This window comes from Gymnoscopelus braueri (assembly GCF_963280865.1).
Source record: "Gymnoscopelus braueri genome assembly, chromosome: 16".
NCBI classification, from domain to species: Eukaryota; Metazoa; Chordata; class Actinopteri; order Myctophiformes; family Myctophidae; genus Gymnoscopelus; species Gymnoscopelus braueri.
Genome location: NC_137616.1, coordinates 4,080,501 through 4,108,202, shown reverse-complemented (window position 1 = coordinate 4,108,202; position 27,702 = coordinate 4,080,501). Strand labels below are relative to the sequence as shown.

At 41.7% G+C, this 27,702-nt stretch overlaps 2 protein-coding genes across 2 annotated transcripts in view; both read right to left on the bottom strand.

Moving 5' to 3' along the window:
- Positions 1-129: 129 nt before the first annotated feature.
- Positions 130-12,045, bottom strand: LOC308102626 (uncharacterized protein). Its single transcript, XM_080452427.1, has 4 exons — positions 11,849-12,045; positions 9,981-11,597; positions 3,374-3,451; positions 130-2,478 (listed from the first exon to the last, which is right to left on the bottom strand). Exons 2-4 carry the CDS (start codon positions 11,586-11,588, stop codon positions 844-846), a joined length of 3,321 nt encoding a protein of 1,106 aa, XP_080308553.1. The 5' UTR covers positions 11,589-11,597; positions 11,849-12,045; the 3' UTR covers positions 130-843.
- A 694-nt stretch (positions 12,046-12,739) lies between these two features.
- LOC308103783 (disintegrin and metalloproteinase domain-containing protein 17-like) overlaps positions 12,740-27,702 on the bottom strand; it is a 29,597-nt gene continuing 14,634 nt past the window's right edge. Inside the window, exons 10-18 of the mRNA XM_080453951.1 lie at positions 27,002-27,093; positions 25,477-25,629; positions 23,601-23,800; positions 22,285-22,388; positions 21,557-21,691; positions 21,042-21,172; positions 19,742-19,909; positions 19,281-19,313; positions 12,740-19,046 (exon numbers count right to left, since the gene is read on the bottom strand). Coding sequence (XP_080310077.1) covers positions 18,561-19,046; positions 19,281-19,313; positions 19,742-19,909; positions 21,042-21,172; positions 21,557-21,691; positions 22,285-22,388; positions 23,601-23,800; positions 25,477-25,629; positions 27,002-27,093 — 1,502 coding nt within the window. The 3' untranslated portion in view covers positions 12,740-18,560. The remainder of the gene's footprint in view (positions 19,047-19,280; positions 19,314-19,741; positions 19,910-21,041; positions 21,173-21,556; positions 21,692-22,284; positions 22,389-23,600; positions 23,801-25,476; positions 25,630-27,001; positions 27,094-27,702) is intronic.

Genomic DNA, 27,702 nt, shown 5'->3' with positions numbered 1-27,702 from the left:
ACATTTACATACTACACCCTAAGAATAAAAATAAAAATAACACCATTGAATGTCATTCATTTAAGCGTATTTATTTTTGCACTACAAAGTGATTACAATTCAAGCTGTTCACAGGCATTTGCACAGAATTATAATTAGTGATTTCTATTAAATAATCACATTAGATTTTTCTTTGATTGATCTTCTATCATTGATAACATGCAGCTTCATAAGAGAACCAATCATTAACATCAGAATCATTGTATTCCTATTTTCAATGAACTTCTACAGTAAATACATTAAAATACAAGACTGACAATAAAATATTGTTATTCCTGTTAGATATATTCCTACACATTAATTAACAAAAATGTTGAAATCTTAAACGGCAAAAAATAAAAGTAATAGTACCAATAAATAAATGTAGACTAGATTTCAACAGTCTTAATGACAGGAAATACATTTTAACCACTTTAACTCTGGCATTTCTATTTTGGCCATGTCATTATAAGCCAAACAATTTTTCAAAAAAATGTAAAAAACAAAATAAAATTGTGCAGAAAATCGTATATTATACAAGCTAACAAAGTGTCACAATGCTGAATGTTGTGAGTTTGTGGATCTGCTATTTTTGAACAGCTGAAGTGTAAACTAGGGCTTCAGTGGTTAATATAAATACAGTTTTAATTGGAGAACTAATTTACCATAATTAGGCTGTAATTATACATCACAAATGTAAAATTAATGTCTTGTTTTCCATTATAGTACAACAGTTTAATGGCTTGATTTAAACGACAGTTACATTAACCCTTCAGTATACACATTTGTTGTCTTAATTGAAAACTGATTGAGGATTAAATTAGTCTAATCTGTCTGATTGACAGGAGAGATTATCAGAGGAGCAGAGTTTTTACCTCCATCGTTGGAACATGGATTAACAATTGGATAGAGTTTCTCAGTGAAAGTGCAGTCAGTGAAAGAGTAGAGATGAACTCTGGTCTCCACATCATAAAAGGAGACCAGACCCTCCTCATAATCCACAAACACTCCCACCTTCTGGGGCTTCTCTCTTATGGAGAGGAGGAGGACAGCAGGGTAAGTAAGAGCCCTGTACTCATTTCTATTCAACTCTATAGACCAGGAACCGTTGTTGGGACTCTGATCGATTGATTGTTTCCTGTTGATGGACTCTCTGGCAACTCCTACACCCCAATATGTCTTCCCTTTAATCTGAACCTCATAGTAAAACCTTCCTGAGGAGAAGCTTTGTTTTCCTAAAACACGTGTACGCTCAGAGAATCTCCCTTTGTTGTTTGGGAGATTCCTCTCTACTTTTCCATGACTCACTTGTTTTCCATCCTCAGACAGGATGAGATAGGGATGTGCTGTATCAGGGTCCAGAGTCACATCCACTGCATATTGTTGGATCCTCCTCAGCTCAGCATCACGTAGCTTCTTCTCCATCTCTTGACCAAGTGCATTCAGAGCGGTCCTCACAGTCCCCAAGAATGAAGACTGATGGACATTAACCTGGGTGGGTGGAGGAGTGTTGATGGATGGGAAGTGCTGGAGGAAGTGCAGGTGGTCTTCAGTGTATGAGAGCTGCTTCAGCTCAGAGCGTCTCTTCTTTAACTCAGAGATTTCTTTTTGCAGATCTTTGATGAAGCCTTCAGCCTGTTTCTCTGTTGTTTTCTGCTTCTCTTCAATCACATCAATGAGCTCAGCCTGGCTTCTCTGAATACAGCTGATCAGAGCAGTGAAGACCTGCACACTGTTTGCTATCTCTCTGTCTGCATCTTTCTTACTGAGTTCTACTGATTGTTTGACCTTCTGAATCTTCTCTTGTCTGTCCTGGATCATCTGTTGAACTTCAGCCTCTGTCTTTCCCAGCTCAGCCTTCTTTCCTTCATATGCCTCTTTCAGAGATAAAATTTGATGTAACTTGTGGTCTGACTTTGTGCACATTTGGCAAACACACACATGGTCAGTCTTACAGAACAGCTCCAGAGGTTTGTCATGTTTCTTACAAATAAAGTCTTCCAGGTTCTTTACAGGATCAATCAGTTTGTGTCGTTTTAATACTGAGACTCTCTGATGAGGCTCCAGGTGAGTCTCACAGTAGGAGATCTGACACACCAGACAGGACTTCAAGGCTTTGATCTTGGTCTCAGTACAGACATCACAGGACACTTCATCTGGTTTATCCATTTCAGCAGGTTCTTGGTTTGTGCTGGAAGTTTTGTTCAGCTGCTTGGATCTCCTGAACTGATCAGCCATCTCAGAAATGAAAGTGTTGACAAGGACGTCTGGTCTCTTACAGAAGATTGTTTGACACAGTGGACACTGACACACATCACTAGTGTCCCAGTAATGTGTGATGCAGGTTTTGCAGTAGTTGTGTCCACATGGAGTGGTGACTGGATCAGTAAATACATCCAGACAGATAGAACACAGGAACTGCTCTTCAGACAGGAGAATGCTGGCAGAGGCCATGTCACACTGAAAATAAATAAAAAGAACAAGCTTAATAGTTATGAATCTGATCGGGAATGGAGCACAACTATAGAAAAAGTGCTCCTCGGAGCACAGGTCTCCGCCAGGTCAGGTATGTTATTGTGGCCTCCTGGTGGCGCTATAATAGGCCAATGTGAAAAGGGTGTCATTTCTTCTTAGGACTTTCACAGCAATCAGACACTGCATTCGTGATTTGAGGCATTTTGTTCCAAAAATGTGTTAAATTAGTGTGTTAATTAGTGCTAAATTAGACCTGCTGGTGGCGCTATAACAGGCCGGAAATCACAGAAATCTCAAGCTGCGTTCATGATTTGAGGCATTTTGTTCAAAACGGACCAATCCTGCAAATTTTGGAAGCCAACCTTAGCCAATCAGGATGGAATATGGACAATCGGACAGATCCGTGTTGATCACATGACTATAGAGATACTGTGTACCAATTTGCATGATGTTTGGATAAAATCTGTAGGAGTAATATAAAAAAAATAGTTTTGCACAAATCGGCCTCCTGGTGGCGCTATGTAAAGAATTTTGGGCAGAGGTTCTGAATTGCCATCCAGGGAGTGTGTGTGCACAGTTTCGCAGCAACCGGGCCAACGGTGCCGGAGATTAGCTGTTCACAGACAGGTGGACACACGGACACACGGACGGACGGACAGGGGGTAAAACATACTCTCTCGCCATGCCTTTCGGCCTGGCAGAGACAATAATGTTGGCAACGATATACTACAGGCTACTGTACTTCCTGGAAACCATAACTGAAACATTAAACTGGGACATTTCAAGGAATATTATAATATGGGAAGATCATGTCTGGATAAAGTTACAACTTAATTCTCGGTTACTGAATAATGATTAAGTCCTTATCTGCTGTACTCACCTTTTCACTATGTTCATAAAAGTCGTGTTGAATGTGTTGTAGAGCTAGTTGTGTGGCTGCCTCAGTTTCACTGTTTAACTTTCATTTCACTAGATTTGCGTCACTGAGAAACCACTCCTTGTACTGAAGTTGTTAACCCTTCACATCCTCCACTCCTCTCTGTCCTTCATCTCTTTCTCATTCCATCCCTCTCCTCCTCTCATCCTCTTGATCTCTACCACGTTAGGAAGAGAGGAAAAGCTTTTCATTTCAGGGCGGCCATATCTTAATGGGTAGAGTGTGAACGGCCCATTAGACTTAAACGTCAATTCATTGAAACACTTAGTTCAGACAAGTAGAAGAACAGTTCAATTTCAGAAACTTATCTTGTGTTGTTTATTAAATCATATCTATACCGTGCTCACCTGCTGTCCTTAAGTCTTCTCTGTTAATGATAAACTCCTGTTAATGTGAGGTCTTTATAGACAATATGATCTCAGCTGTCACTGCTGTGGCTGTATTCTACTTGTGGGTGTGATACATCACTGAGGTGTCAGTCAGCATTGCTTCACTCCTTGTAAAAGTAAATTATTCACTGGACTCATTTTCGCGCTGTGAGCAGGTTCAATGGTGCAGAATACAAAATATAAACATTCTGAATGTTTATATTTTACATTCACATCATTACATGTATATTCTATTTGTATTGAATTATTGTCTATGAGTATGAGTAGAATATTGACTGAGAAGAACTGAAGAGTTCTCAAACTATGGTAGGCCTATATTTCCTCTGTGGTTATACAAGCGTACCACTTTAAACTTTTGGTTATCAACCATGCCTTTGATCAAAGTCCTTCAGATATTGTTTTATATCACACTTGTTGTTTACACTGGAGGCTGTCATGTGACCTGAAGTCATTGAGTCTTCACACCATGTATCTGACCTTTAGGGCAGTGGTTCTCAAAGTGGGGTCCGGGGACCCACGGGGGTCCATGAAGGGGTTCCAAGGGATCCCCGGCAAAAAGTGTTAGTATTATCAGAATCAAAATAAATTTTATTGTCACATCACAGATTACAGGTGTAAGAAAGTGGGCGAAATGTGTTTTTGTGCAAGCTCCATCGTTTCTGTTGTTTTCAGTAAAATAAAAAGAAAAGAAGAGGGAGGGACAGGGAGAGCAAGGAGGAAGGAAGTCAAACAGTAAATAGAAACATGTCAGTGATAGGTGATGTATATTTATGGTCGAAAGAGTGGCCATATTAGTCTCCTGGAGAAGGGTTCAAGAAGGGAAGTTCCAGTCCAAGGTTTTCAGTTAGGTATCATTTTATTCCACCCAACAGGCAAGCTGCCAGGTTCAGGTCAGATTAGCAGAGCCCAGCATTCACATACAAACACAATAATTATACTGTCCCAAATCTGGCTCACATGGGAGGGGCAAAGAGTTAAGTCCCGCCCTTACTCCCTTTGTCAGCCAATCTCAACACAATACATGATACTGGGGAGTCGTGGCCGAACCCCCACAACACGAAAAACATTTGCATGCCTTCACAATGTATCAACTTGTGTTATGTCTAATTATCAAACTTTACTTTTGCACAAAACCTGGTTTAGTAATCCTTGTTCAACATCTTTTAAGCTTTAGAATAAGCCCACACACTTTATACTTTCATGTTTGCAAACAGCAGTTTAAGAATACAATGAGTCAAATAAAACCCCAGCAGTCACTCTAAGACTGACCCCTTCCTTTAAATTATATTTCTCTTTGTTAACAGCACCAATCTTAGTTATCAAGACTTTACTCATTTTAACTACATACTGCAGACCTAAAAGAGAAGAATATTTAGTGGGTAAACATTTTAGCTGGTTATTCCTCCAACCACACAGAGATCTTTTTAGAGATGGTAGAACAGACGCCTTCACCTCAGCCATCTCCCTTGCATAAAGACAATAGTACTATAATCAGCTCGAACCAAAACAAAAGAATGGCTCTGTTGGACTCCAGGGGGCTTCAAACATTCTGTATACAATAGGACAATAGGTCTCCCTTGTAGGTGTAAACACAAGTTTCTTTGGTTAATCAAATCAAGGCGCTGTCTCTGTACCTTCACCTGCGAGTGTCAACACCGGAATTCTAAAGATTTACTTCTCTAAAACAAGACACAAAAGGTTGGCAGAGCAGCCTGTTCCATTTCTCACCTCACCTGGGCTTCTAACACAATGGCCAGAACTTTAGGGAATGCAAATTGATCGCATCTCAGCCTCAGCCTTCATGAACAACTGGAGAAAACCCCCGACCAACATTTGAATTCATCAGTGTGTCTTTACTTCAAGCAAGTTCTGCTGTCTTATATCCTTACTTATATTCAAATACCACGCTTATGTTTGACAAGTATACATCATAGGCAACATATAATAATTATATACATAATGTAGCATAATCCAGCTGAACAGTATATGACATGCAGTGGTGTAAAGTAACTAAGTACATTTACTCAAGTACTGTACTTAAGTACAATTTGAGGTGCTTCCGGCAGCCGACATGGGCAGTCGCATGGACAATCGCTCTCTCGCGAGGAGAACCCAACTGCGTCCTCGTGTAATTTTCCTTATTCTCATCCTGTGGATTATGGATTCCCACCTCAACTCCGCATGGATTGTACACCTGAGGGATAAGGAATTGTACGAGAAAGAAAAGGTGGAATCACACAGTGACTTCTACCTAGCTACTGGATCTGAGAAAAAACATCCAGGCTACGGCATAGTGACGATCCACTCGACTCTCACAGCCAACCCGAAGCAAAGAAACAAACCCCTGAATGGTAGATTTAATCGCAAGATGTGCTTCTGCTTAATTCTACTACTTTCCGGAGACGTTGCCAGAAACCCTGGCCCAGTAACCACAAGGCAATCTGCTCGGATTGCGGCTGAAGCTAACAGGCTAGCGGCCAACGTTGCCATTAGCAACGGGGAAAAACAAAGCCAGGCTGTAACAAAGAACTTCCGGATCACCGGAGCTAGCCCAGCCAGCGTTGCTACCGAAGCTAGCTACGTCGACAACATCAATGGCTCCCCGCCAACTCAACTAGGCGAATCAACCCAAATGATCAACCGAAACACCCACGTTGTTTCCACCGCAGCCGTCGACGAGGACGCTTGCACCGACGTGCCACGGCGATCAACCGGGAGATGCAGCGTAGCCGAGGACGCGGAACCAAGGAGTCACCCAGCTGTTTTCACCGGAGCAGAGGCCCTGATGCACCGTTTTCAACCTACGGTTCGTTCCACGGCCAGGGTCCTAGCAGAGGCCGTGCTGGGGCAAGTACCTTGCCGAGAACAATCTAATTTACAAATTCCAATCTGGTTTCAGAACAAACCACTCCACTGACACATGCCTTCTCTATTTGAACGACTCTATCAAACAAGATGTCGACAAGGGCAAATATTGCGGCATGGTCATGCTGGACCCCCAGAAGGCCTTTGACACCGTTAATCACCCAATTATGATCAATAAGCTCAAAGCAATAGGTTTTGATGATACGTCGGTGAACTGGATGAGATCCTACCTGGAAGGGAGGGAGCAAGTGGTGGAAGTAAACGGCACCCAGTCCCCTCCCCTCCCAGTGACTTGTGGTGTTCCTCAAGGAAGTATACTAGGACCTTTACTGTTCCTGATATATGTGAATGATATGTCTTCAGCTTGCGACTGCAAACTGTTCCTGTTCGCAGATGACTCGGCTCTGCTGGTCTCGGACAGGGACAGGCTGCAGGTTGAGAAAACTCTCAGCACTGAACTCAACAAGATCTGCATCTGGCTCTCCGACAACAAACTTTCATTACACCTGGGTAAAACTGAATCCATCCTCTTTGGGTCCAGTCCTAACCTTAGCAAGGCTGAGAGTTTCACGATCAAAGTGGGTGATGATGTTATCACAAGAAAGGAGGAAATTACCTACCTGGGTTCCATCTTGGAGGCAAACCTCTCCGGTAACAAAAACGCCGAAAGAGTGATCAAAAAGGTCAACCAAACAACACGCTATTTGTGGAGGATTGATCGTCTAGTCAGTAAGAATACTCTGAAGATTCTTGCAGTGGCCCTCATACAAGGTCATTATGATTATGCATGCACTTCATGGTATCACAACACCTCCAAGGCCTTAAAAACAAGGCTCCAAACATCCCAAAACAAACGTGTAAGGCTACTTCTTGGCCTCAATCACAAAACCCATCTAACCCCTGCTCATTTTGCTAGGATTGGATGGCTTAGGGTTGAGGACAGAGTACAGCAACTTGCTATGGGCCTGGTCTTCAAGATACACCACAACATTGGGATCCCCCTGTATTTGTCAAAATACTTCCAAAATGTTAATGAAGTCCATGATCATAACACCAGAGGCAGCTCCACAAATCATGTTCAACCCAGATTTGGCTCAACAAAGGGAATGAACTCGTTCTCATGCTATTCATCAAAAATGTGGAATGCCCTACCAAAAGGAGTAAAGGAGTGTAAAACCCTACTCACTTTCAAAACTGCCCTAAAGATACACCTTCAGGAGGCTGCAATTCAAAAATGGCCCCTGTCCAAGTGTTAACCCCATGTCCTAACCTAACCTACCCCCCTACCCCCCCCCCTCTCTCTTTCTTCTTTTGTACATATTTTTCTCTCTTCATACCAGTAAACTGTAAACTGATTGTATGACATTCTGTATAGTAGTGTGTATATCTGTCTGTTTCTTATATGTCATCATGATTTGTGTGCATGGGGTTCTCATCTTAAACAAGCTCAGTGCTTAATGAGTTTTCCAGTTTAGTAGACCTTGTATTGTGAATTTGTACTGTCATGTACTGTTCTCATGTCTTACTAAATAAAGTATCAATCAATCAATCAGGTATTTTCTACTTTACTGGAGTATTTCCAATTTTCAATACATTTACTTCTACTCAACTACATCTCAGAGGCAAATATTGTATTTTTACTCCACTACAATTATCTGAAAAATTTAGTTACTAGTTATTCTGCAGATTTACTACATGACATGTACAGTATGTTATATTAAAACATACATTAACCACTTAGTCCTATTTCATACCATAGGCTATTTGTAAATAGACGATCTACAAGCTCACAACGGCTTGTAGATCTGCTATTTTCAAACATTTTGTACTTTTACTTTTGGTACTTTAAGTACATGTTGATTCCAAAACTTTTGTACTTTTACTCAAGTAACATTTTGAACACAGGCCATTTACTTGTAACAGAGTATTTTAATATTGTGGTATTGCTACTTGATACCCTTGATACTATGTTAGGCCTCCTTGCTGTTGTAATATGAACAGGTTGTGGCAAGCGTCACAATCAGTTTAACCACTCAACCCTATATATACATTGGCTGTTTGAAAATAGCCGATCTACAAGCTCCCAACGCGTTGCAATGCCACGCATTGTGATCTCATAGGATTTTTTTTTTAAAGTGTTTAAAAACATTTTAACAACACAAATTTTGTATGAGGGTCCCTGGCACAAAATAATTTCTGATGGGAACACATTTATTTGGCCACTGATGACAGTATCATGTCATGTCATGGTGACATGATTTGTTTTAATTATATCAAAGGGTAAAAAAATTATCAATTTTTTTTCTCAAGAATTAATAAAAAATAATAAATATTAATTCTATTTTTTATATCTTTAATAAATAATGAAAATAGTAGATCGACAAGCTCACAACATTGTAGATCGGCTATTTTCCGTAGTTTAGGTCCTGGTCAGACAAATGTATCTTTTGGGTCTCGAGCTAAAACGTTTGGAAACCACTGCTTTAGACCACATGTTTATAAGAAGATAAAAGTTATACATTCACATTCTACACCCCAAGAACAAAAAACACCAATGTTGTCTTTCATTAAAAGTATTTATTTCATAATTACAATTAGAGATTTCTATAAAGAATCACATTTTCATCTTCTATAATTGATAACATGCAGCTTCATAAAAGGACCAATCCTTAACATCAGAATCACTACATTCCAATTTTCAATGAACTCTTCTAAAGTAAATACAAAAATAGTTAGATTTATCCTTGAAAATTAATGAACCAAAATGCTGACTTGAACTTGAATGAAATACAAAATAAAATATACAATTAAGTCATTGTACAAAGAAATAAATGTAGACTAGATTTCAACAGTCTTACAAACAGGAAATACATTTTAACAACTTTAATCCTGGCGTTTCTATTTTCGGCCATGTCATTATAAGCAAAAATGTTTTTCAAAAAAGGAAAAAAACGAAACCCATTTGTTCAGAAAATAGCATACAGACAAGCTCACAAAGTGTCAAGATGCAGCATGTTGTGAGCTTTTTTTGTGCTATTTTTGAATAGCTGAAGTATAAACTAGGGTTTCACTGGTTAATATAAACACGTTTCAATAGAGAACTAATTTATCATAATTAGTCTGTAGTTGTACCTAACATATGCATTCTAATGAAAAACAAGACATTCATTTTACATTTGTGATGTATAACAGTTAAATGGCTTGATTTTACATGACAGCTAAATGAACCCTTCCAAATACACATTTGTTGTCTTAATTGAAAATTGACTGAGGATTAAATTAGTCTAATCTGTGTGACTGACAGGAGTGATGATCAGAGGAGTAGAGTTTTTACCACCATCGTTGACATTTGGATTTAGGATTGGATAGAGTTTGTCATTGAAGGTGCAGTCAGGGAAAGAGTAGAGATGAACTCTGGTCCTCACATCATAAAAGGAGACCAGACCCTCCTCATAATCCACAAACACTCCCACTGTCTGGACCTTCTCTGTTACAGGGAGGAGGACAGGAGGGTCAGTAAGAGCCTTGTACTCATTTCCATTCCTAAACCTTACAGTCCAGTAACCGTTGTTGGGACTCATATTGATTTGTTGCTTCCTGTTGATGGACTCTCTGGCCACTCCTACATTCCAATGTGTCTTCCCTTTAACCTGAACTTCATAGTAAAACCTTCCTGAGGAGAAGCTTTGTTTTCCTAAGACACGTGTACGTTCAGTGAACCTCTCTTTGTTGTTTGGAAGATTCTTCATTATTTCCCCAAGACTCACTTGTTTTCCATCCTCAGACAGGATGAGTTCACAGTGTGCTGTATCAGGGTCCAGAGTTACATTCACTGCATATTGCTGGATCCTCCTCAGTTCAGCATCACATAGCTTCTTCTCCATCTCTTGACTGAGTGTCTTCATAGCTGTCCTCACAGTCCCCACAAATGAAAACTGATGGACATTGACCTGGGTGGGTGGAGGGGTGTTGATGGAAGGGAAGTTCTGGAGGAAGTGGAGGTGGTCTTCAGTGTGTGAGAGCTGCTTCAGCTCAGAGCTTCTCTTCTTTAACTCAGTGATTTCTTGTTGCAGATCTTTGGTGAAGCCTTCAGCCTGTTTCTCTGTTGTTTTCTGCTTCTCTTCAATCACATCAATGAGCTCAGCCTGGCTTCTCTGAATACAGCTGATCAGAGCAGTGAAGACCTGCACACTGTTTGCTATCTCTCTGTCTGCATCTTTCTTACTGAGCTCTACTGAGTGTTGGACCTCCTGGATCTTCTTTTGTCTCTCCTGGATCATCTGCTGAACTTCAGCCTCTGTCTTTCCCAACTCAGTCTTCTTTCCTTCATATGCTTCTTTCAGAGATACAATTTGATGTAACTTGTGGTCTGACTTCATACAGATATGACAAACACACACGTGGTCAGTGTTACAGAACAGCTCCAGAGGTTTGTCATGTTTCTTACACATAAAGTCTTCCAGGTTCTTTACAGGGTCGATTAGCTTGTGTTGTTTTAACACTGTGACTCTCTGATGAGGCTCCAGGTGAGTCTCACAGTAGGAGATCTGACACACCAGACAGGACTTCAAGGCTTTGAGCTTGGTCTCAGTACAGACGTCACAGGACACTTCATCCGTTTCAGCAGGTTCTTGGTTTGTGCTGGAAGCTTTGTTCAGCTGCTTGGATTTCCTGAACTGATCAGCCATCTCAGAAATGAAAGTGTTGACAAGGACGTCTGGTCTCTTACAGAAGATTGTTTGACACAGTGGACACTGACACACATCACTAGTGTCCCAGTAATGTGTGATGCAGGTTTTGCAGTAGTTGTGTCCACATTGAGTGCTGACTGGATCAGTGAACACATCCAGACAGATAGAACACAGGAACTGCTCTTCAGACAGGAGAATGCTGGCAGAGGCCATGTCTACACACTGAAAATAAATAAAAAGAACAATAACTTCTCACAGCTTAATAGTTATGAATCTGATCGGGAATAGAGCACAATAGTGTTCACAATATACTGTACTACATGCTACTGTACTTCCTGTTAACCATACCAACTGAAACTTTAAACTGGGACATTTCAAGGAATATTATAATAGGGGAAGATCATGTCTGGATAAAGTTACAACTTAATTCTCAGTTACTGAATAATTATTAAGTCCTTATCTGCTTTACTCACCTTTTCACTTGCGTTCGTAAAAGTTGTGTTGAATGTGTTGTAAAGCTTGTTGTGTGGCTGCCTCAGTTTCACTGTTTTTTCATTTCACTAGATTTGCGTCACTGAGAAACTCCTCCTTGTACTGTAGTTGTTAACCCTTCACACCCTCCACTCCTCTCTGTCTGTCTCTTTCTCATTCCTCTCCTCCACTCAGCCTCTTGACGTCCACTTACATTAATTTAAGGAAGAGAGGGCTTTTCATTTCAAGGCGGCCATATCTGGGTGGAGTCACAGAGAGGTCATCTGGTAATCAGGAGGTCCCTGGTTTCTCTCCCTGATTGCCCTGAGTTAATCGGTGGGTGCCAGCTGAGCGAGCGTGGTCTAAAGAGCTGAAGGATAGTGGTGAATGATTCCTGTCACTTTGGTAGAAGTGTAGAATGTATAATGTTATGGAAACATAAACATAAGCACTGCTGTACATAACTACATGATTTAACAGAGCTTGCAGTGAAGAAAACACAAATAATTTACATTTTAAAACATCCCTGTCTGAGTCAGACGCAATAACACATTACAGGAGATAAACATTTTGAACATGCAGGGAAAAAACATGACAGACATAAATGAGACCTGGGCGTTATGGACAACCAAATATAACAATATTCTGCCTTCGATACTAAATACTTTGATAATACTGTAGACCTGAAAATACGAGCTCATCTTGTATAAAAAGTATAAAATAGTTCAAAGTATAAATTAGGGCTTAAGTGATTAAAACCAGGAAAAGATTTGAGTCTCATATGAATATTGATATTATGTTGTTGATACCATCATGTTGATATTGCCCAACTCTATACTCTGCAACTGCTGAAGGCAAAAACATGGACAGTGTACATTGTGTGAGATAATATTTAATAAATGACACCTGATGGCTTCAGTGACACAGAACAGTGTGTACTTCACAACCAGTGATAAATACAGAACAGTCATATACAGTATATACTATAAACATACATTATATATAATTGTCAAATGTCTTTTGGGTCTGCAACTGAATGGCAACATAACAAGTTGGCTTGCATTACCAATGCAACACTAAAATATATGACAGCTTGTAATGTGTGTCTGTAACAAATGACAAAGAAATATAGAAATATATAGAATGGATGGAGTGAGAATAGACAGGTGGCACACCACAATGTACAGCAATGTGTATGTAATAATAATAACAATAATAATAATATACTCGATACATGACAGTGCATTGGAGTTAATAATACCAACATAATCACAATACATTTTAACAGATAATGACAAACGTAAACAAAATACTAAACGCAATGCATTTAAATAACAGATTGAACATAGTCAAAATCTTAAGGCACTCATGTATTCATAGCAAAGATAGCTGATCTACAAGCTCACAATGTGTTGTGAGAACTTGTGACACATTGCATGTGGATCTGCTATTTTAGCTAGTTTTAAAAATGTGTGAAAAATAAAATAAAATAATAAACTAACATTTACATCAGGCCAGAAATGTGGAGGCCAGGATGAGAGCGCTTAAATTAAAATATATATTTTTTAGAAATGTTAAAAAATAAAATGGCTTTAAGTAAGTATACATGCTGCTACAAATTGCTACAAAACCTTTATATCCAATCATTTTGGGCATAAACAAGAAGTTGAAGGGTAAATTTAAGTCTGACAATGATGTACCGTGCATGTTCAAATCATATACTTTACATTACTTAAGAGCATTTTTCAAACATTTTAACATTTTGGACAAAAAAACATATTTTACCTCGAGGTACCCACACTTCCTTGGTGCGCACTCTTCTTGTATCCGTCTTTATCATAGAAACACATGACAGAAAGGTTCAAAAAACACTTTCTGTGGACAAACAGCCCTTTATATCAATATTATCTCACATCTGTAATTGAAAACCCAGGAGTCACCCCTGGTGGCTTTGAATCTCTTCTCATAATCTTTTCTCTGTCTTTCTACACAGACAGGTGTTAATAAATAAAAACAAACAAAATAAAACTAAACATGACATGACACAGAGTCTAATAACGGCGTGCCTTTCCTGCACATGTAAGTTACTGGGTGTATGCTTTATGAACAGAGCACCAGTTATGTGCTAGCTCACGGTTATCAAACGTTTTAGTTCAATGACCCCTCATTTGGTATGAGTTTAGGCCATGGACCCCCATAACTCTGAGAGTGTACGAATGGAACCAAATTGACCCTTATACAGTATGCCTGTAACTCTGAGAGTGTACCAATGGAACCAAATGGACCCATAAGGGTCCATTTGGTTCCATTTGTAAACTCTCAGAGTTACAGACCTGTAAGGATCCATTTGGTTCCTAACTATCAGTAGGCTAATTTAGCTGGGGACCCAATGGAACCTCCTCAACGACCCCTTGGGGGTCCCCGGAGAACCACAGTGCTAGCGCACTAACGTTGAGGTCAGCTGTGATTGGCCTAGCAGCGTCAGCTGAGCAGTGTGGTTCGCTGTGATTGGTCTACGATTGTGGGGGCAGACTAGCCTGGTAAACCCTCCCTCCGGAAATCTCATTTCCATTTGATTCCAAATGGAAATGGGATTTCCGGAGGGAGGGTTTACCAGGCTAGGGGCAGACAGAGATAGAGACCAACCCTGTTCTAGAGCACCAGTTGGTTCTCAAAGTGAGGTCCGGGGACCCTGACGGGTCCTTGAGGGGGTTCCAGGGGGGTCCCCAGCTAAATGATTGATAATTAGGAACTACTAAATGGCCCTTACGGGCCAGTAACTCTGAGAGTTAATGGGGGTCTGTGGTCTAATGCATATCAAACGGGGGGGTCCTTGAAATAAAAACTAAGTTTGAGAATGACTGTGCAAGATTTATGGCTAATCTTAAAGGAGTAGTTCACCCAAAAAAAATACTTATTTTCTATCAATTACGCACCCCTTGAAGCCTTGAATTCATGGGGTGAATTCATGGGCCAGTCATGACATTATTGGCTTAGGAATGGGACAAAAACAACAACAACAATGTAATTGATAGAGAATATGTAATTTTTTGGGGGGAACTACTACTTTAAGTTCAGATGGAGAAATGTAATGATGTTGCTACCGGGAGTAAACTGAATATGATAAGTAACAGCAGTTTTGTTCAATTTCAGTATAGGCTATATTGAACTGAAGTTTGAGCATAATAAATATAAATACCATCTGTAATACTGTCGTGAACACAGCTATGAAATCACTTTCTATAGTAGATCACTGGAGTTGTCTGGGTTACAGTTACCAGTTACTGAGAAAGCTACCACGGTATTTTATTATGACTTTAAAATGATATAACATTATTGTAATGTGATTGAAAATACTGTCTAATCCAGTGGTTCTCAAAGAGGTCCTTGAGGGGGGGGGGGGGATTCCATGGGGTCCCCCAATCAATGTAACCACTTTAACCCTAAATACATTAGCTATTTGAAAATAGCTGATCTACAAGCTTATAACTTGTTGCATGATCGCATCAATCTATTATTTAAAATAAATAAATAAATTGAAACATTTTAACTACACACACCTTGTATGGGGGTCCCACTCCCTGGCACAAAATATTTTCAAATGGGGGTCCATGGACAAATACATATTAATTTGGGGGTCCTTGACATGAAAATGTTTGAGAGCCACTGGTTTAAACAACATTAGCAAGGAATCCCAAATAAGCAACAACATTTTAGAAATAAGCCCCCAAAAACGCAACCCACAACCACCAATATTTGCAAGTGATTTTACAGAAAAACAAGAACAAAGTGTCTTATAATAAGTGGACTTGGCAACACTGTCAGAGTGGCGTTTGAATTGGTGGAGCACCCCCTGCTGGGAACAATGGGAATACAATTCTGAGAAATGTTGACGATTTGTGATGTTTTGAAAATAAGGCTTTAAAAGTAGTTGAAGCTAAGCTTCATAACAGTTTTGTATAAAGCTATAAAGGATTTATAGCAAAATGAGACTTTGGCAGAGGTTTATGTTGTGTTACTTGTGTAGTTACTGTGCCTTGATGTAACTCCATATATTGGTGAGAATAGTTGCTCCGTTGATTAAAAAAAAATATAATCCAAAATGATTCTCCTCATTGACTTACACTGCACAGTGAAACAGGTCTCAAAGTCACTCTTTTAACAGATATACAGTTAAAATACAAACACAATTTATTCTGACAATATCTAACATTATAAAATCTGACACATGTTGAATTTACTATTTGAAGATCCGAATTGGGATCTGTGGATCCAGTCCGGATCTTCTACCTAATTCCAACCCAAGGCACAGCCAGGAGGGCAAACAAGCGCACCACCTACGTTAACACAGTGCAGAGTGGAGCTAACAACCCTGCAGAGCTCAAGACCCTGATGCTGGACATCAGGGTGTGGAGGGCAGCGAGTTGGTGTTGGCTCTCGGATTGCATTGCATCAATAGGAAGATGCATTTTTATAAAAAAAATAGATTTCAAGTTTTAAATAATATTTAGTAGAATCTGCTTTGTTGGCATTCGTTCATGTGCAAAAAGAGTGACCATTTTCACTGTGCAATATGAGTCAACGAGGAGACTATTTTGAACTATAAATTTTTTATCAATGAAGCAACTACTATTCTTACATTAAGGCACTCCTCAGATCGAGGATAGTGATTGTCATAAAAACGCAAACATAGAAAGTACAGAGGACCCTGATTATCATAATGTCAACTAATATGGCTGACGTTTGGAAAAAACTACAAAAAGTTTCAACAACCAGTTTGTGTCCTTGAGCCAGGCACTGAACCTTACTGGTCAGCTACCAGTACAACAGTATTAAACCAAGGTTGTACTAGTGGTCAGTTCCCAGTACAACAGCATTGTGGTTCTACTGGTCAGCTACCAGTACAACAGTATCAGGCCGTGGTAGTACTGGTCAGCTCCCAGTAGTACAACAGTGTTAGACCGTGGTTGTACTGGTCAGCTCCCAGTACAACAGTATTAGACTGTGGTTGTACTGGTCAGCTCCCAGTACAACAGTATTAGATTGGAGTTGTTTTACTGGTACTACTCTGATTTAACTGTGTGATCAGTAAACCACACGTGATGTACAAAACGTTGAAAAGCTGTCACTGTACTCTGCCCTCCAGTCCAGTCCAGCTGGTTTATTCCTCAGTGCTCAGACAGTCTCCACTAGTAACACAGTATAAATGTCTTTTCACATGGGGGAGAGACTTAACATGTGCAAACTTGCACTGTGCTCTAATAGATAGACATTTCTATGCGTCATGTAGATCAAAACTCAACGCATATCAACTCTGGCAGAGTTGAGACGAGCACGAAAGCGACAGTTTCACAGGATCGTGCGCCTCCCCCCTCTCATTTAAAATGAATTACAAGACATGTGAAAAGCTCTTTACTACAATACCTCTGTTTGCAGTAGTAGACAGTAGCATGTCCACACAGTAAAGTCCTTAGTGACCCAGAAGAGTATACAAATGGAACCAAATGGTTTCCACGAAAATTTTTACTTTCAATGTGGAGGATGGCACAGTGTTCACCAAGTGACCAAGTGGTTAAAAAAAAGTCTTATGACTTTAAGATCCCAGGTTGAAATCCCTTGCCCCAACCGACCGTGAGCAAGACAATGAACCGTGACTTCCTTACCTCACTGTAAGCTGCAACGTAAGCATGCATGTCGACTACATATATATGTAAACGTAACACACCTGATCTTAAAGTCCTCACACACCGACACTCGGGCCATCAAACGCACCCATTGTTTACAATGGCTGCAGTCACACTGGAGGCACCAAATGGACGCGTCAAAACCTGCTGACACGTCTTTCAGAACTCGGTTCTGTTTTAGATTGTCGACGCATGGCCCAGACCGTCCAAAATTAGTTGGAGCAATGCAGAAAGGTAACCTCAAATTATTTCAAACTTGTATTGCACTCGTTTTCATTTGTCTGTTGACTGTTTTTAAATACACGATGTGAACAGGCGCAATCGTACAGTATGTCAATTCGCTTTGAGTGTGTCAGGGCCTTTAGTGTTGATTTAACTCGGATGAGTGTACAAAACATGTTGTACACTCATCCAAGTTTAATTTGCTGACTTCACCAACTGAGTGGTTTAAAAAAAGCATCTTATAACTTTAAGATCCCAAGTTGAAATCCCTTAGCCAAACCGACCGTGTCCTTGAGCAAGACAACGAACTAGGGGTGTGCCAATATATCGTCCTGCGATATATCGTGATAGGTTTTTTTTTTTTTACAATAACAATAATCAGGCATGCAAACAGCCCCGAGGTGAAAAGGGTGACAACATGTTTGTTTTTTTTCGGGTCAGGTGTCACACTATTGCCCTATTTGGATTCAAAACGGCTATTGTAGCTGAAAAGCTACAAGTTTGCATGTCTGAATAATGCAAAACAGAAGTATTTGTTTGCATTTGCTTCCCCCCCCCATATATTTTCATAATAAAAAAGTGCCATACTGTATATCGCATCGTATCGATATCGTATCGATGTCGTGAGCCCAATATCGTATCGTATCGTTTCATGGCACACCCCTACAACGAACCGTGACTCGCTTTGCTTACCTCACTGTAAGCCGCAACGAGTCATGTGTAAACGTAACACTTCTTACGTTATAAACACCTGTTTATTGATAAGTTCGAACCCCGCTCTCTCTCTCTCTCTCTCTCTCTCTCGCTCTCAGCACTCGGTCTCCTTGTTGTTGATCCGTCGTTGTCTCTGCAGTCTGAACGACAGGGCCTTGTCGCTCCGCCCTGCCACGGCGCCGTGCTCCGTCAGGTCCTCAAAGGAGCGGGAGCCCCCGGCCCTGGGGAAGGCCTGCTCCTCGCCCCCCCCCTCCTCCCCCAGGTCATCCTGGTCCAGGTGGGAGTCGAAGCTGGGGGCCTCCTGGATGGTGGCCATGCGAGGGCTGTCCAGCGGCGGGAGAGGAGAAGGAGGAGGAGAGCCGTGGTCGTGGTCGTGGACTGGGCTGTGGGCGGCGGAGGCGTGGATGTAGGCGTGGCCATGGCCCGGCGGGCTAGAGACGGAGACGGGGGGCGTGCTGGTCTGCTGGGGGCCCCAGGACTGGAAGGACGGGCCCCGGAGGAGAGCCGAGGAGGAGGAGAGCACCGGATGTTTGAAGATGCGGATGGAGGGCGACTCCAGGCTGCTCAGAAGCTCTACATTCTGGAAACATGCATATACGCCCGCCCGCACGCACAGACACACACACACACGCGCGCACACGCACACGCACACACACACACACACACACACACACACACACACACACTTGTGTTACTATACTTGTACTATACTATACAAACATCTTCTCTTATGAGGTCCCTGGCACAAAATATTTTTCAAATGGGGGTCCGCGGCCAAAGACTACAGTAGAGGGTCAACGTCCAGTATACTTACTTTCTGCTCATACTGCTGGTCCAACTTCTTATCCTGCAGGACAGAACACAGAGTCATCAGCATCATGATCCGACAATGTACGTTGTGATTACATTTTTGGGTCTTAGAATCCTAGACCACTGATTACCCATGTTTTGACCGATATTTTGAAAAGACAAAACCGTAAAAAAAAGACAACCACCTAAAACCTAAACACGTTTTTCTTTAAGTATATATAGTACATTAAACTTCAATGTGAAAAGAACGTTTTACTTGGATTATACAATGAACAAGCAAACAAGCAAACATTACCTACGTATGTAATACGTAGGTAAAACCTTGAGTCACATCGGCTGCATAATTACGGATTCCAAATATTGGCTGAAAAATTGGCCAAACCGATATATGGGTGGGGCTCTAGTTGTAGATGTCACATGAGCTGTTCACACTAGTTGTACATGTCACACATGAGCTGTTCCTACCACACAGTGGACCAGGATGCTGAGAGGAACCCAGAACAGCAGAGAGAAGACCACCACAGATCCCACGATGTTGTCCGCCAGGAACTTGCCAAACGTGTTGATGTCCAGCTTGTCTATGAAGTCCCACAGTCTCTCGATCACATCCTGCACCTGCTTCATGCACTTACCCTGATACCACAAACGCGCACACACACACACACACACACACACACACACACACACACACACACACACACACACACACACACACACACACACACACACACACACACACACACACACACACACACACACACACACACACACACACACACAGGGGTTTCTATAATTGTGCGGACATCAACATTTTAGGACGGCAAGTTCATGAATATCGTATTTTTTTTTACATTGTGTTTGCCATTTTTTAACCGGAACCCTAAAGCCTGAGTTATACGTAGTTGTGTGCTGGTGTCGCACACTGAAAATGAAATGAAAAACACATCGCGCTGTAGGCTGCCTTCGTGATTGTGTTAAAGGTTCTATGACGTTCATTTTGACTTTTTTAATTTTTTATGTTTTTTTTTGGGTTTTATGACCTCAATTACACCCAAAAAAAAAGAACTTTGAACATTCAGTGGATTTTCTGTGGTCTGGGGTTTTCTAAATAATTAGGCTGAAAAGTAATCTGAGCTTGGCCCTTCGACAGTGAGGTCACAGCCGATTAATCCCGCCCACTCTCCTCCTCGCCCCTCCCCTCCCCTATCCTTTCCTTTGGGGGGGGCGGAGCAGAGGCGATGATTGACAGGCAAAATCCCTCACCAGCGACACCCGCAGGCAAAGATTTCTTTTTTCATTGCAGTTGAAAAGGCTTTAGAAATGTGAGAGAAAAACACCTGCCATGGATCAATGGAGTGGAATTTTTTGTTAAAACTTTCTATACACGTTTGAAGGACCATGACAAAGACTTTTTATGTGTGGTAAAACTGAACGTCATGAAACCTTTAATGTGGCTGTTCAAATTCAGGTCTGAGTCCATGACTACACCAAGGTTAATGGCTTGGCTAGAGGTTTTTAACATTACACCGATTGAAGCTGGGCACCGACTTTCAATCTGTCTTCCATGGCTCTAAAAACAATGACTTCAGTCTTTGTAAAATTTAAGAAAATGATGGCACATCCAATTGTTGATGTGTTCAATGCATTTACTCAGTGCTTGTATTGGACCTCTGGTGATACGGTTACGTAAATGTGTGTAATAGTAGTAGTAGTAGTATTAATAGTAGTAGTAGTAGTAGTAGTAGTAGTAGTAGTAGTAACTTACATCTCCGTCACAGAAGCCCACGGTACAGGGTTTCCCCTTGCGGAGGAACAGGAAGTTCCCCAACGTGTCCTGGTAGGGAGCACACACACCACGGGCACTACGGCAACACACCTTACACGACGAGTTGGTTTCTAGTGAGGAGAGCAAGACATGGTGAGACAGAGATCACCCTCCCCTGTTAGGTTCCCACTTCCCACCCACGAACACAAAGGAGAGCCAGGCCAAGCCGGATGCACTGTGGAGAATTCAACCCTTTAGTCTCTGTGGTGGAGGCCAGGCACTTTACCCCTGTGCCACCCAGATGCCCTCAGGAGTAGAGGTTATGTTAGTACTGGGGGCGCCGATAGCAGAGTGGTTAAAGTGTATTTACCACATAGGCTCTGATGCCTGACGGCGAGCACCGGGTTCGATTCCCGAGCCCGGTGGACCTTTATTGCTGCATGTTACTCCCCAACTCTCTGTCCCTGTTTCCTGTCTCTCTACACTGTGGACTATTAAAAAAGAGTTCACGTTACCATTACAGGCACAGGACTGCAGGTTCAACATGGCCTCACAGAAGGGGACACACACTCCTCCACGACACTCCCCACTGTCCAGACACTCTGTCTTATCAGGAGCATTCTCTGGAGGAGGACACTCACTGTGGTTACCTGTTAAAACCATAAATACACAACACAACACAACACACACTCACTGTGGTTACCTGTTAACACAATAAATACACAACACACACTCACTGCTGTTACATGTTCACACTGGCACACCCTAATCAGATTTTTGTGCAATCCAGATTGGAATCAGATTGAACAGCATAAATTCACATGGAAACAGATTTTTGTGGATCTTACTTGCACCACATTCCTAGGTGGTTTTGAAATGCAATTCCAATATTATTTTTATACGCATCTCAGTCTGGAAAATAGCCTTGAAATGACTTGTGATGGCGACACGATGGTCCAAGGTCCCATAAAAGTAGAAGTGCCAGTGCCTCTGTTCCTGTATTGGTGAAACGGTGAACAAATTAACTAAAACACTTAAACCCCATAGGTTGAGCGGAGTCCCTCCTGGCTCTATACTAGTGTCTGTTCTGTTTTCTGTTATTGTGGGGAAAGCTTTCGCTGAAAATAGCCGATCGACAAGCTCACAATAGTGAGCAGTATACAATTTACAAGTAGAGGATTTTCCAACACAGCCTCCCTCGACACAGACGTACGCTACAACTATATACACTCAGTGCACTCACCTGTGCAGTAGGACCGGCCCTCACAGGTGGCGTCAATGAGCTCCTGGCAAACCTCTCCCTGGGCCTTGAACTGGCAGTCATTACAGCACACGCTGTTTCTGTCACTGCACAGGAAAACACACACACGTTCACTAGGGGTGGGACGATATGGGTATCTCACGATACGATATCTGTGGCGATATTAGGCCCTCGATAACAATAATATCACGATTATTTTTTTAATATCGATATTTTTCACAACACTGTTTCTGTCACTGCACAGGAAAACACACACACATTCACAACACTGTTTCTGTCACTGCACAGGAAAACACACACACACATTCACAACACTGTTTCTGTCACTGCACAGGAAAACACACACACATTCACAACACTGTTTCTGTCACTGCAGAGGTAGGCTGCACTAGCGCTCCTGTTTTTGTGTATAGAGGGGCGGGTGTATAGAGGGGCGGGTGTATAGAGGCGCGGAGAGATTGCGCCTGATCCCATTGGTTCACCGATCTGTCCGTCAACCCCCGCCCCGTTAACACAACATTACGAGCGACGCCCACTGCACTCTGGTTGGTTGGGGAAATGAAACACTTCCCATACCGGGTACACCGACGCGCTCCTCCAGGCTTTTATTTTTTTAGCAAAACTAAACAATAAAAGCCTGGCGATCGAGGCTACTGCACAGGAAAACACACACACATTCACAACACTGTTTCTGTCACTGCACAGGAAAACACACACACACACACACACGTTCACAACGCTGTTTCTGTCACTGCACAGGAAAACACACACACGTTCACAACGCTGTTTCTGTCACTGCACAGGAGAACACACACACACACACATTCACATTCACAGCACTATCAAAGTGTTATACCAAAGTTTAACCAGAGAGAAGAACACAGGAGAACAACACAATCATGAAACAGGAAAAAAACACAAAAAACACAACAACAAAAAAACATGTGGAAGAGGTGAGGACTGTTGTTTTTCAGAATTGCCGAGGCAGTACGATCCATTCTCCCCAGAACAGGCATGTTTGTGGGCTTAATACTTATATATTACTATACTTGTGAGGGCCAAATGTCCCCATAAGTACACTAGAATTTGAGAGACGGACATAATAAGGACAATTTTCCTGTTTTATATTTAGTTAGACTTTAGACTTACAATTAGCAATAGATTCAGATTGAGGTTTAAGGTTAGGAATCAGATTAGACATTTAGAGGTTAGGTTTAGCGGTTCACTTTAGGATGTGAGTGCGTGCGTGCGTGCGTGCGCGTGTGCATGTGCATGTGAGTGCGCAGCCCTTTACTGACCTGCACAGTGCGTGTTCTCTGAGCTTGCAGTCGGAGGTGCAGCAGGGGTCGGTGTTGAGGTGGAGCAGTCCGGGGTCACACTGCTCGCTCTGCTCCACGCGGGAGTTCCCACACACGTTACTGTTCCTCTGCCTGAAGCACTGTCCCGCCTTACTCCTCAGCCTCTTCACTATGGACTTCTTACTGCAGTTAGAGAACACCTGCACGCGCACGCACGCACGCACGCACGCACACACGCACACACACGCACACACGCACACACACACACACACACACACAGTGTTGCTGAACTATGGAGACACTAGGAGACAGGGTGTAGACACTATTGTGTGTGTGTGTGTGTGTGTGTGTGTGTGTGTGTGTGTGTGTGTGTGTGTGTGTGTGTGTGTGTGTGTGTGTGTGTGTGTGTGTGTGTGTGTGTGTGTGTGTGTGTGTGTGTGACCACAGCAGTATAGTAAAGGGGGGGGTGGACATCTAGAATGTAATGTTAAAGCTATAATCTCTAAGTGTTATGTCCTTTCCTGGCAGAGAGAGGTAACTGCAATCCTGTCAAAACTACAATAAAGACACGCACCCCTGGATTAAATACATTAAAGATACACTTCGTGTTTTTAGTGAATTAAATTGTATTTTGAGTTTGACCAATCTGTATGGTAAGAGTATGCTGATACAATATAAGCAACACAACAGTGGTCTGCCTGCTCTTCTGTTGATAACTTTAGATCCTGTGGTCTGGAGGGACCTCTACTGGTTGAAGAGTGGTACTCCCCTAAGTAAGAGAAGGCATAAGCTCTATTGGCTCAGTGGTAAAAGAAATGCAGCACTTGAGCAGGGGGGACCCGAGTTTGAACCTCAGGTAAAAGCTGCAAAGTTACAGATTGCAGCTCTACTGACCATGGGACTCAGTACTACCACTGTATTGTACTGGTATATCCACTGGGAGCTGCCCAGTCTTCTGTAACAAAAGACAACAGGAAGGGATATACTGTATCGTCTCTGTCGGGTGGAAAAGTCCAAAACTGTGACTTTTAAGGATTCAAATTCAAAAGCATCAAAAGTTGCAGATCTACAAGCTCAAAACACGTCACTTCGCGCCACATTTCGAGCTTGTGGATCTGCTACTTTTGATGCTTTTGTGTGACGCTGTAGAATGATCAAGTAGGGGCGTTCATTTATGAAAAAACACAAAGTTAAAATATGGAGATAAGAGGTTTCTACCCGACAGCAGTGTGGTTCCACAAAGATCAAACCCAGTAACTAAGGCAAGAACTGCAGTCCTCCACTGGACAATGGCCTGGGGCTTTATTAAAAAGCGTGCTGTGCGTCAGAAAATGTGAGATTGTGTCACGTTGCTACTTTGCTACTAATTGTTTTAAAGTTTTCACCTATGACCTACGCCAAGTAGTTAACTGTTGCAGTCCCTTCACGGTCCATTTATGCTACTGTATTTAAAAGAAATGGGGAAAAATGTCTACATATGTATGAAAATTATTTTATAGCAGTTACTGTATGTGCTATGCAACATGTGAGTTCAGGTACCCTGACGTTTTCAAAGCTGCTGGGGCTTTTTCAATAAATAAGAGATCTTAAAAGGACCAAGTGAGTGCTGGTGACCTTTTTAAAGACAGAACTATGGATGAGACGATAATCGTTATCGTTTATCGTGATAAAAAAACGCTCACAATAATCGTATCGCAGAGCACATTTGGTACACACAAATCGGTTCGCCAAAAATAGCAGATCTATTGTACAAGCTCACAACGGGTTCCAACGCAACCCGTTGTGAGCTTGTACATTTTTGGCCAACGTTCCCCCCAGAATAGGGATGCTGAACTGTGAACTACAACTAGCATCGCGTTGTCTTTTTTCAATGTACCTTGTTGTTGACGTGGTCTCCGCTCACAGCGATGGGGTACATGACATACTTCCCTCCCTGGTCCTCTCGGGGGGCGCAGTAGGGGATGTTGTCTGGGTCGTGTTCCGCTCCAAAGTTATGACCCAGTTCATGTGTCGTCACCAGGTCTGCCTCCTGTATATGAGACAATATGAAAGACACAGGGATTAATGCAGATAAAATCTTAGAAATACAAAGGTTTTGAGAGTGATCTGTGATTTGTGAAACAACGTGAAAGGATGTTAGTCCATGAGCCAGACAAGATTTCATTATCGAAAGAGTGGGCAAAACCATACCTATATTAAATTGTTTATAGGGTCAATATAAGTAAATAAATATATGATAACGTTTCCACAGGAGCAGCTTTTTCATATTTATCACACATTTTGTTATTTTCCCATACGTACATGACAGGTGAAAAAAAAAAATGTGTTATCATAATGAAACTTCTTCAGTTGATTACTTACATGAAGACAATGATTTATCGTATTACAAGTTTTCTGAAATTGTATACTTAAATATGCAAATTAGGCATTAGGAAAATATGCCTGAATTTGCATAACTTTCCAGAATCAACATTGGAACATTGGACAAAGCCAGCGTCAACATTCTTATTTCATTTTGTTAAGATGTTGGAGTCAAAGGTTTTTAACGAGGGAAGATTCAATATCTCGTTCAATTTTGGGGCTCTGGCTCATGGACTAAATGCCTAATTTGCATTTAGTCTTCATGTAAGTCATTTTTTCACCTGTCACGTATGGGGAAAATAACAAAATGTGTGATCAATATGAAAAAGCTACTCCTGTGGAAAGGTTATCATATATTTATTTACTTATATTGACCCTATAAACAATTTCATATACTGTAGGTATGGTTTTGCCCACTCTTTCGATAATCATTGCTCAATTTTGGGGCTCTGGCTCATGGACTATGTGTATCACTGGTCTCTTTCAAATTGGCCAGAAAAAAACATCTATCAAGAGACCACAAGCTTTATGTTCATATGCATACTGTACGTGCATACTGTACGTTCATCAGTGTAATTTCTGAGTCATTTATGGAATAGAACCCTTTCAAGCCGTGACCCCCAAAATAATCATATTTGAACTGGGGACCCCCCAAAATAATCATTTTTGAATTGGGGACCCCCCACCCTGATAAGCACTTGGAATGTAGGAGTTGAGGTATTACATTTTGTTTGACTCAGTTCCTTAGATAAATATTGGGAAAATAGCAGATCTACAAGCTCACAACACCTTGCGTTGCGAGGCGTTGTGAGCTTATAGATTGGCTATTTTCAAATGTATTTATTATATTTTGGCCAGTTGTTATAGCAGTTTGTTGATTACGTTTGATGCAGTAATGCAGTCTTTTTTCATTTCATCTCTTAAATCATTTCACTGTCATCTGGAGACCCCCCAAAATCATAGGTTGAGAACCACTGGTCTAGAATTAAGGTTCTAGTTCTATCTAGACTGTGGAACATTGCGGTGTCATGGCCACTGACCTTAGTGAGGATGGTTTTCCCATAGTTCTTGGTGCTGGTGAGTCCGGTGTTCAGGTAGATGGGTCTGTGTTCAGTGGACGAGGGAGGACACTCTGACAACAGAGACAACAGTGTTGGGGTCAACGACCTCATGAACCCTAGAGGCCCTATTCTGTGAAAATAGCCGATTTACAAACTCACAAAGGAGACCATCAAGTACACCCCTAAAGGTTGATAATAAAGTAGATTTATTTTTTGTGTCAAAATGTTCTGAATATTGTGTGGCTTGTGGCGATTGGGCAATATTTAGTTCAGTGACCATAGGGTAAAGACTCGTTCAGCTTCTGAACGAAGCCCATAGGAATGAATAGACTCCAACCTAATTCCGGTCTCCTAAAAAAGAACAGGATTTTAAACAAAAATGTAAACTCGATTTTTCACTAAAAAGGCGGCCAGCTACGTCACGCAGATACGGGAAGTAAACCGGAGATGGCGCGTCTTTCTTTAGTTTTTGTCTTGGGTTTCATTTAGGTGATGTTACTGTGTGCCAGCCGCGTCATTCCAAAGTCTATATCAGTTGTGCTATAACCACGCCCCCTTAAGCGACGGAGGTGCGCCGTCTCAAACAAACTTGAGCCACGTGAGGCACCACCGAGCGAGCTAAAGCGAGCGAGTTGCCGTGCCGAACGTTGCGAAGTTTGCTTGGGCCGACTCAGCGCCGT

Coding starts and splice junctions, on each gene's coding strand:
- LOC308102626 (XM_080452427.1), bottom strand. CDS start 11,588: ATGGCCTCTGCCAGCATTCTCCTGTCTGAAGAGCAGTTCCTGTGTTCT. Junction 3,452..9,980: donor TGATCATCACTCCTGTCAGT/CACACAGATTAG, acceptor GTGAAATGAAAG/TTAAACAGTGAAACTGAGGC. Junction 2,479..3,373: donor TTTATGAACATAGTGAAAAG/GTGAGTACAGCA, acceptor ATTTATTTTCAG/TGTGACATGGCCTCTGCCAG.